Source organism: Pygoscelis adeliae, unplaced genomic scaffold (genome assembly GCF_000699105.1).
Source record: "Pygoscelis adeliae isolate BGI_AS28 unplaced genomic scaffold, ASM69910v1 Scaffold75, whole genome shotgun sequence".
Taxonomy (NCBI): Eukaryota; Metazoa; Chordata; class Aves; order Sphenisciformes; family Spheniscidae; genus Pygoscelis; species Pygoscelis adeliae.
In genome coordinates, this window is record NW_008824772.1 from 4,852,036 (window position 1) to 4,863,299 (window position 11,264).

The 11,264-nt window shown below is 42.9% G+C and overlaps 1 protein-coding gene across 1 annotated transcript in view; it reads right to left on the reverse strand.

The window, feature by feature from the left end:
* Window positions 1-11,264, reverse strand: part of CACNA1G (calcium channel, voltage-dependent, T type, alpha 1G subunit) — a 108,926-nt gene that overhangs the window by 2,975 nt on the left and 94,687 nt on the right. The window contains 2 exon segments of the mRNA XM_009323737.1: window positions 2,216-2,385; window positions 4,935-5,124. Of these exon segments, the coding sequence (XP_009322012.1) occupies window positions 2,216-2,385; window positions 4,935-5,124 (360 nt within the window).

The window sequence follows — 11,264 nt, forward strand, 5'->3', positions numbered from 1 at the left end:
AATAACTGTTTGTACAAATGTTTTACTGGTTTGTTTCAAAATAAAAGGACCCTCTGCCATCCCATTGGGGTGTACACCTGTAGTAGCCACAGCTTGGTGTGGGCTACACCTTGGATACACGGTCCTGGAACCAGAAAATCAATATATTTTTCATTTCAGGTAGAATTCCCCTGGAGAAAAGCTTTTGTGCGATGCACTGCCAAGGAGCGTATTCCTCAGCAGGGAATGTTCTCTCAAAGCATCCGATCCACTCATCTTCATCTGCGAGTGCATTGCTAATTGTCACACTTTCCAGAGTCTACACTGCACGTTACTGTGGGGACTGTGTTCACTCTCCAGCACTCTGGAGGGAAAGGGAGGTTAAACACACAGGTTTTAATGATGGAGGAAAGTGCACGGACCAGGTATGTGGTGGACAAGATTTATCTATACACAAATTTAGGAAAGGAGAGGGGACAAGGGGGAAGGGAAAGGAAAGAAAGAAAAGAAAACAAGTCAGAATTACATGCAATATATGTAGCAGTAAGGAAAAATGGGTACTGCAAACCAGAATGCTTTGCTAGTTTGGGCTATTGTGATGTGCTAGTAACAAATTAGTAGTGGCGATAAAGGGAGCCAAGCAGAGAGCACTTGAGCAAGCAGAAATGCCGGGGGTGTAAAGGGAATTTTGCCTCTTTAAGGACTAAGTTTCACAGTGTCTGGCCATCTCGATTGCAATTAACAGTAATCGTAACACTGCCCTGTTGCCAGAACAAGCTTACTGCTCCCATTAGCCACATTGGGAGCTCCTTGCTACTCGGGAGCATGCCCAAGGCAACACCTCACTAACCTTCGGAGGGATCTGTCCGGCCCGTGGACCGTATCTGCTCACTGTCCCAAAGCTCTTTTCTCTCTGAAATGTCACTCCAAGAGCATGCTCATGTCACCGCATGAGCAGAGAGAGGAGCGAGGGGAATAAATTAAACATATGAAAAGGTTTAGAAAAAGAAGCCTTCAAAGGTATGAACAAAATTAGGCTGAGGAAGATGGCTAACGTGGTAATTTATTCTAGATAGATCAGTTCAAAAGGATGGGCCTGTTATTCATTAGAAAGCAAGAGAGAGTGGTTATGAACTGGAATCGTGACATCAATTAGTTTCCCCATTAGCAGTGATTGGGGTAGCTGGCCAGCCCTGTGCAAACGGATACATGCTAGGAATTTCTTATGTCAATTTAGTATTACCGACTAATGTAATTGTTAACCTTGGTACTTCACATTCATTTTTAGAGCTTAATGAATCAACTGTCTAATTTGTCAATGTTGATTAAAAGACGAAAGAAATGGGAATATTTTCATGCAGGAGAGAAATTGCTTTTGAAAAAACAGAACTGATCTATTTTGTGTATATAAAATCAGGCGTGAAACTACTGAAGAAAGCAGAGTTTGGGAATCAGACATGCCTCTGGTCCTGGTCCAGCTGCACAATGAAATATGCTTAAAAATGTGAGAGTGAAGCACAAGTTTAAGTATTTGACTAAAAAAGATAAATTTAAACTTATGCTTCCAATCAACCAGACTGGAATCTTTGATTAGATCTCTTAGGTCTTTGGTTGAATCAGGATTTAAATCAATGCCAGGCAAAAACCAGAGAAAAAAACAGTTGCAAAATATAATGTGTTCTGTTTTGCATATACTCAAACATTTCAAAAGCACACAGGAGATTCAACAGGATCTTAATTTTCAATTCTCACTGTAAAAACAGTATGTTTTCCATGATGGTTTTGCATACGAGATATCCAGCTTCCTTTGAACAGTTTTCCCCTTTCGAGAAACCAGAGGAGCCAGAGGAAGGGTGGCCTGGGATGGATTCTGCAGTCCTGTGTCCTTTCAAGCACTGAGAAAATCACAGCAGTTAAGAATTAGTTCCTTAACCCCAATGAGCCCCTAGGGAGCATTTGGCTGCATTTATGAAGAGGACTGAAAAAAATAAAGTGCTAACAATGTGGAGAACATTTAGGCATGTTGCCAAAGGAGATGATACTCATCACGCACGTTCTTTGGAGACTCCTGGATGGCTTTCAGATCAAAATCCATCAACCTTTTTGTTATTTCTGTAGGAGAATTACAGTTCTCCGGAGGTTTCTCTGTGAATCCCTCCTTGAATTTAAAGCATGGTTGACCTGGAAACACAACAATATAAAACCTCAGCAGGTTCACGATCATAAACCTGCTTACCTGTCTGCGGAGCAGCCTTTCAGCAGAAGGAGAGTGCACCTGCTGGGAAACCTGGGGTTTGCTGTCCCTCACCAAATGGTCATGAGCTCTTACGTGGTGAAAATGGTCTTTTGGAATTTGCAGGAGAGAGCTGGTGTCCGCCGGCTGTGACTGCACCGATGCCTTTGAACCTTGCAAGAGGGAGAAGAGACAGAAATGTGACATGTTCATCTGGGGATTGCATCCCAATCTCAATGACCTTTCAGGGAAAACTGCTCTGTTGCACCTTGGACCAGACAGGCATGGCAAACCCACTGCATTCAGCAACTGGCTGTCCATGATCGGGAAAAAACTCCCACCTACTAACAAATTATTCCAAAATTGTCTATTATTTCATTTTCCTTGGCATTTTCCCCTGATACAACTGGGACTAGCTCCTGTTAAGAACAGAAGATGATGAACTGGAAGTTCATCTGGACTGGCAATTTCTACATCCCTGCCTTAGGGCCAATAACTTTGCAGGCAACCACACATCTTAGCACCACAAGGATCTGACTTTGAAAGACTCTAGAAAAGGATGTCTCCGTACCTCAGCGTATGCGGAGACCGACTGCTGGGATCTCAGAACTGCACACTGGAAATGAAGTGAAAGGGAACGGCACCTGGCAGCTTTCAAGGCTAGTTTTACAAAGCATCCCAGGAGAAGGAAATACATACTCTCCAGCCTCTTTCTGACCCTTTGTGGTTGCTGGCTACTTCTTCTAAAAGGTTTGAAACTCTGCATTTTTCCCCCCCCCCCCCACCAGGCTCAACATTTTTCAAAACAATTCATTTAACCTGGACCGCATCCCAGAGAATCTCATTTGTCCTGGAATCTTTCCCAGAACAACAGCCCCATTACGAAGGAGTATTCAAACAAATACCTCCTGCAAGTGCCAGTGTTTCTGACAACAAAACCTTTCTCAGCTTGAAATATTATGGCTTAGTTGTGGTGATTTATTAGAGGCGCCTGACACCTTTTGCTATCTTCACAGCACTTATAATATTACAAACTGTAAACAGGTAGGGGTGACTTTCCCCACCCTGAAAAGCAGTGACACTGTAGGTGGAACAGGACAATGATGCATATGCCAAGATTTGGGCACCTCACCCACCTCTGAGCACTTTGGCTTGCTTAAGACAATTGGAATTTCACCAGCAGGAGAAAAACACAAAAGGTTTAATTGCTTAATGTGGTTATGAATAAGACATCAGCTTTACCTTTCCAAAATACTTCTCCTACCTCTCAGTGGAACAGTTTTTCCTGTGAATTTACAAGGGTGCAATGCCTGCCCCTGCCCAAGCCAGGGCTGTCAGATGGGGCTATTCAGTTCTCCAAGCTGGAAGTGCAATCTTGAAGAAAGAAGGGACTCAGGAATTACCCACATTTTGGTCAAGTTGATGTGTTTTTTGTTCAAGACAGGGCAAATGCATTCGAATTAAGGGTCAAAAATGCAGCACTGGAAACTCCCTCTGTAGCAAATGGGATTCTTTCGTATGGTCAGGGATTATAACTCCAAGGAATTTCTTGGCTGTTAGAGAGAGCCATAAGTTCTGGCTCCACTGAAGGTAACGGGAGTTTTGGTATTGCTTCAGTGGGATTTGACCAGGATTTTAGCTGCACCTTTTGCATTATGTGCAAACAGGTTCTTCAAAGGACAGCTCTTGACCTTGAAAATTTTGTATTATGGCAGTGATTTCTCACAACTCCAGATTCATCTTCCTCCGTTGTGTCCGCATTTTTTTTCTTCTGCTGTTCAACAGTCACTATTCATCCAAATTCTTATTACTATGCAAATTTCAACATCTTATTTCTAATCTGTTCAAATCTCCTACCATTCTGAACAGTGCTGAAATTATGTTCTACTTAGAGGCTTTCAAATGACAATGCTTGTAAAAACTTCTCTGTCTTATCTGTGACAAATGTCTAAAATGATGGCAAGTACAGAAGAATTAGACAGCTACATTCACTTACCAGCAGAAGGTAACCCCTAGCAGACAGAGTAAATGAAAGCACATTGATAAGCACCGGGAGGCAGCTGCAAGTACAGGTAGAGAGGTGCGGATAGAGAGCGAGCCCTTGGTATCTGCAATACGCTGTATCTAAGAATATCTCTGAATTTAGCTCTAAGGCGTATATCCCAACCACGCACACTGGGAAGGAAAATTCTGCACTCTCTCATTTTTCCATTCATCTCACATTAAGATCTCTCTCAATTCAGCACGTTTATGTTCATTTTACAAGCATTTAGAGACACCATTTTCCCATCTTTCACAAGTGTTCCCATAGAGAGCTTCCAAAACCTGCTAGAATAGGTACTGCTGCAAAAAAACAGACATGAGGAAATATTTTTCTGCTGGGATTTTTGCTCTGGGGCCATAGCTAGTTCAGGTGAGACGGATGGAGCCCAGGCTGTACAGACTGTAACCTTCAGGGAACCAGGCAGGGAGAAAATCAGCGTTGAGCCAGGCCAACTGCTCACCGTCACATTGTCAAAAAGTTCAGAGGAAAGGACTTATCTTTAACTGCCTGGACTCTGTAAGTTGTGGAGGGTCTTTGCAAAGCCATTCCACGGGTCTGGACACCAACACTTCACTGGAAACCAACGGCAATTTCCTGCCTCCTACTGAATAGCTTGGAAAATCCCAGCTATTGCTATATTGGAAAATCCTGCTCTTGCCCCAGCTGACAGATGAGTACCTGACTGGGACTTGTGATGTGCCGGATTCCTCTCGCCCAGGGAGGCAGGGCAGGGGCTGGAGTACGGCGGCTGGAACATGTAGCTGGCATTTGGCAAAGAGTGGGTGCGCCCCACCGAAGGCTTTCTCACGCTCAGCAAGTCCTTGCTGGGAGACAGGGTCAGTGTGTCGTCTTTGGAGCGGAGATCAGCCTACGGGGAAAAAAAACAGTGAGGAAGGAAGACATCACGGGGTGGGAAGAGGAGAAGTGCCCAGAAACGCTAGCGACAGCCATTGCAATCAGTATGGCACGATGGGCATGCACATCGTCAGTATGTACAAGTTGCACGAATGGATCTACCAGGAGGCTATACCCCTCATTTTGTATTGTCAATAAATTGTCACACAGAATGAACACAGAAACAGAGGAAGCAACACCGTAGTAATAAACCATGACTATTTCAGGGATATGCGAAGAAGGCATCATGCCTCAAGGCCAACAAAGGTCACATGCTTTGCATAACTTTGATCCTCTGCAATAACAGTAAAGCTCTCTCTCTATGTGCCCTCACCAGCCACTCAGACTTTTGCAAAGGTGAGTAGTTTCTTCTAACAATAAAAAAACCCCACCCCAACAAAAACTAGTTTACAGAAAATATTCTATATTCTGGCTCCCAGCACAATTTTATTGGTTTTTCTTTTTACATAATGAATAACTCAACCCATTTTATTGAAAGGGATATCTAAACCTACTGCTTCAGGGTTAAAGCCATTCTCTAATTAGAAGGGATCTAATGCAAGCGAGGGTTATTGTATATATGTTGACTGTGGAGATTTTGCAGCCAAAGAGTCTCTTGGAATGGGCAGCACCGGAGGCAATATCAAATGAGGTGGATTCAGGTCTGATTTCACAGGGAAATATCTCCATCCCAGAAATGTTCTTGGGTGTTACTATGTTGGACAGTATTAGCAAAAATGGAAGCAAAGTCAACTTCCCTGCATATTTCTAATGAAAGAATTATTTCATCTTTAAAAGGTCTCCATTGAAAAACACAGAAATAAAATGTGACACTGTAGTCTGATACAGTATATTGCTGATCATTTTTGGAAAACTTTAAATCTTATTTTCTGACAAATCTCCCCCTCACTCGGTGCATTACAGGTTTTCTGAAATCAACACTGGGGTTTTTTTCCCAATTTTAGCCTTCAGTCATAAAAAAAAATTCACTATAGCATTTCATTTGCACAAGAAACATGATGAGACTGAAAGGAATTTACAAAAAGAAAAAAAAAGGAGGAAAAAAGAAGAAAAGGAAAAAAAAGGAAGACCACTGTTGTAAATTTAATGAAGGAAACGGATCTGCATTCTCATGCAGCATTAGCTGCAGTCCTCAGGAACCTGCCGATTTGGATATAGCCTGGATATAGCCCAGATAAGAGAGACTGCAGTCTCCTGATATAGCTCAGGGAAGCAGAGTGAAACCTGTGCTGGTAAAGCTGAGACTTTGGGTTTTGGGAACCTCTCTGTTCCTCCCCTCCCTACCCTCCCCTTCCGAGCAGTATGTTTATGCTATTTAGGTTTCATATTATTTAGCTAAGCAAAAAAGATGGCCTGAAACCTGAGATTTCAAATTCAAAACCATTTGGATCTGAACACGAGAATTTGGATTCAACATCCTACCCAAACCAACCTTTAATGAACCTTTAGGTTCATTGACAGGATCCAATACCACAGTGGGCTCGCTTCCACTTTCTGGTCATCTCGGGCGAAATCTTGTGAGTGAACTTCATGAAAATCATTTTAAATGGCTGCAAAATGATCTTCCGAGTCCAGCTCACAAACAGAGCAGCAGGAGCACATGACTTTTTGGTTCACTGGTAGTTTTGAAAAACATGTTGTTTTGGCTTGACTGAAAATCAAATCTGAGTTTTCCGTGAACCAAACCAAAATCCCAACCCAAATCTATTTTGAGTCAAACAAAACATTCTGAGATATTTTTCAGCTAAAGCTGTGTCTAAATGAAGTATAAAAATATTGCATGTAGAAAAGATTTCAATGAAAGCTTGCAGTTTTTCAGGAGTTGGGAAATTGTTTTGACCAAAACACTTTGTTGGTATTGACACAAATTCACAAAACGCTTTGTTCAACCTGGGTTTGCTTTTTTTTTTTTTTTTTTTTTGAGAAGAACCATCTCTCTTGGCTATACCCTTGAGACTTTGCTATGCTGTCAAACAGGTTTGTCTAATCTGATTCAAAACTAGAAGGGCTCTCTCCTCAGCCCAGCTCTCCAGACTAACTAATTTTGAAACAAAATGTCCCATACAAAATGTTAAATGTAGTTTACAAAATCTTTTGCACGTGATGCCATGAAGCATGATGGGAAATATTGTCACGGTTTAAGAGATGTTTCCCAAATAAGTGCTAATTAGGATGACAATCGACTAGAATAGCAGAAAATTTATCAACAACACAAACATCCAAAGGCAGGTACATGAACAACAACAAAGAAAACAAGAATGATCCAAAAATGTTGGAAGAGGAGTTATGTCTGTTGTACAGCAGAAATAAAGCACTTGACCGCTACACAGCTAAAAATGTCTAATGTTTCAAAGAGGAGATGGTTAAGGCAGGGTTCAAAATACTGGTTATTTCATTCAAAAAGACACGAAATAGTCCAAACTTTTTTTTTCCTCCCAGCAGGATGACTGCTAGTAAGAATTCTCAAAACAAGCAGCATCTTGGAGAGATCCCCATCTGATATTTGTAAAATAAACAGTCTGGCACCAATCATGCAAAAAGCCTTGTGGTGCCTGCGTTCATAAAGACAAAAATCCATTACAAACCAAAGGGTTGTAGATGACCCCTCAGCAGAGGACACATGAGTCATTAGCTCATGGGTGTCTCTTCCACGCAGCATCACTGATTTGTTTCAGATGGGGAGGAAATTTCAACCTTGACGCTTTCCAAAGCATTTTTTTACTATTTATTTTACTTGCAGAAAACACATTGTTTTTACATAAGACGCCAAAGGAAAAATAGAAAGAAATACTTGTTCCTCGCAAGGAGCCAAGTTCGTGGACAAGAGTGATACAACCCAGGACCTAATGGCATTAAGGACAACGTCCTGTTCAGGGGAAAGGCTGGTGCTATTTGGAAATGGGCTTGAACTGAAAATGCCATTAGGCAGGTGTAGAGGGGTGGAAGCAGTATTTCGAACCCTGTAAACATCAGACTATACAGCGACCAGTGTATGTACATTGCTTTCCAGAGCATTAAGTAAGTGTGTGTTAGTATCATCAGGAAAAGAGTCATCCGTCAGAGCTAAGGACCAGGACTTTTCAGAGAGAATATCTGACGTCAGAGACAGAGCCTCCATCTCAGCTAGAGGGATCTAAAGGGAGAGATGATTAAGCATAAGAAACCAGGACACAAATCTTTAGGAAAAGAAAAAAAAAAAAATTATCATAATCTAAATACTTCTAGACACTAAAGCAATATCCCTGCAGTGGGAGATGCTACATCATGCACATTGTTACCAGGGACAGAACATTAAAGAAACGAAGTATAACAAAGAAATGGAAAAAAAAGAGCGGGACGTTTATACTTAAATGCTTACCAGTGAGCTGGGACGGAGTTTAAAACCATACACTAGTGCTAGCATTGTATTTTGTTGTTCTCCTGTCTAGATGAAGAAGCAAAACTAACATCACTTTCATACTAAAGATATTTATCCCCTTGGCTATGATCAAATACAAGAGGCTTCAAGATCTTCCGACTTCTCTGAAATTGTTCCTACCCAATACCATGCCGTTTTCTCGGCCTCTAAACTAATCTGGTTGAGTCCCCGAAGATTCCCCAACACCAAAATCATTTCACAGGTGGGGCATGGAGCGTGCCTTTCCCTGCGCTCCAGGGAGGGTCCGGGGACCTCCCCCTCTCCGAGAGGCAGGTGGGACTATCATGAACTTCCTAATGGCTAAACGGGAACAGGGAGAACCTTAAGGCTTGATTCGAAGTCTGGAAAGGTCAGTGAGTGCCTTGCTGGTGACTTCAGTGGGTTTTGGCCTGCTAAAGAGCCTCCAGTGCCTGGGTAAGCACCAATAACGCTCCTACTAAAAGAACCGCCTGCATCTTCCAGCCCCCAAATGCCACCCCAGCCCTGGCCCCCAACAGCCTGCTCCGGCTCTGAGCAAACCCGAGCTGGGAATAGGTGCTGCGCTGCCACACCGACGCTGTACTGATGCCTCTTGCACAAACACATCCCTGCTGAAGGCATTCAAGTAATCGGTAGAAATCTTTATCAAAATATTGAAGCTCTCTCCCTAGACACAGAGCTCTTTTTATAAGAAATGTGAAACATCACTTCAGGATTTGGAGAAAAAGGGGAAAAAGGGGACTGCAGCCTCTCCCCCAGAGCAGCACCCCTGCTGCCAGGCACCGCAAGGAGGGATGCTTGCCCTGAAGTGCGGGCTCAGCCCTCCCCAAATCCCCACCTCGGGTACGTGCCTGAGGCTGGTGCCCGCGGCAGTGGGAGAGCGGCACTGGGGACAGCATTTCACCGGGTAACCTACAGACTTGGCTCACGCTTGCGGGGGCCTCCTGGTCTGGACTAGTCCCAGGTGCTTCCTTTTCATTTCTCACTGTGCTTTTTTTTTTCCCTACCCTCTATGCTTGAAAAGTCTTTCAACAGCAATATATCTTCCAAGGGAAACCACAGAGGCCCAGATCTGTTGCACTTAAGTTGTCAGAGGGCTGGATTTTCTCACTCTTAGAAATGGCATCAGTGGTGTGAAATAAACCCAGTGATGAGTGAACCTTGAGAGGCTCAAAACTTCAGCTGAGATAAGGAAGAGGGTCGGGATCCTCTCATCTAACCTTGAGTTTGATATCTCCTCTAACACAGTCGTCCGCTGGCAACGGATGAGAGAGATGCTTTGGAGGAGCTCCTGATTTCATACGAGGCTCCCCAAAAAAGCATCGCTGTGAAGGTTGCCAACACGAGGACGGCGATCCCTAATGGGGACAGATCCAACCCACCGACTGGAGCCCAAGCACATGGGGAAAGGCTGTGCTAGAGCACGGTGGACACCAGCAGCTCCCGCCTGATGGAGCTGCTCCGCTGGGAGCTGCTATTAATCAGGTTGCTTTCAGCAAGTCCCAGCGCTGCTCTAAATTCCTGACTTGCCTGAGAACATGACAAATAGTGTGAACAGAAAAGCCAAAATGTAAACAAAACATCACCCCCTCTTCAGCCTCCCCTCTCCCAAAATTGAGTTTGAAGCCGTCAAAACATTTTGTTGGAAACATTCAACTGATTTATATGGGTTTTAATTACGGGGGAAAAAAATAAAATAGCTTAAATTTTAAAACAAAAAGCTGTTGCAAACTGGAATGCTATATTTTTTCATTACAAAAATGTCAAAACAAAAGCATTTTTTTGCTGCAGCAGCACTTTCTGGTGAAACATGTTGTGACAAAAAATTTCCAAGCAGCTCTCGCTGAGATTCATACTGACCCTCTGCCTTCCCCGCCAAAGCTACCGTCTCTATTCCTCCGGCAATTCTTAGAGGCAACCACTTCCTATAGCTTAATAGACCTCAATCTGGAAAGCGATACACAGCAATCAGAGGGAGACATGTTATCCCGCTATATAAAGATCTGCAGTAGGATTTCATTTTACCTAAGCTTGTTCCTTGCCTCTAATGAACCACTGAGTTGGATAATTTAGAGTGTCAGTGAGCTCATAAATAAGCACACTTATTTAACAAGAAAACTTCTGCTATTTTTAGCCAGAAAGGAAAAAAAAAAAAAAAGATCAAGAAATATGGAATTTGCTCAATTGCAACTGCAGGAAAAAATAGGTATGCTTGTATTATTATTATGGTCACTGCTGTGATTTAGGGAAAATATTTGCTCTAAAGAATAACATGCTTGAGAAAGTAGGTATTTTATTCTAAGAAGTAAATGAACTAATTTTAAAGAAGTGTTACAGCCTCTGTTGGAGAAAGCACTGGAGCACACAATTACCTAAGTACATCATTAAGAGCTGCCTTGCTTTCTAAATTCAGTTTAGTTCAGAGATGAGGATCTAGTTTACAATGACCCACTTGCAAGAAGCCTCTTTAGGAAAATCATTCGAAACTGGATTTTCATGCAGTGTAAGTAGGCACAAAATGTGGAGATCATTTTATGATCCCCAGCAGCCCAGGCTCTGCTCTGGGAAAGCCTCACACCGTACTCCAGGCTCTGCAGACGTGTCCTGACGTTGCTGCGGAGCCCTGGTTAGGAGCAAGAAGCCAAATACAAGAGCCCCACTGAAGGATGAAGATGGGATTTTGCACATTTTTCCCT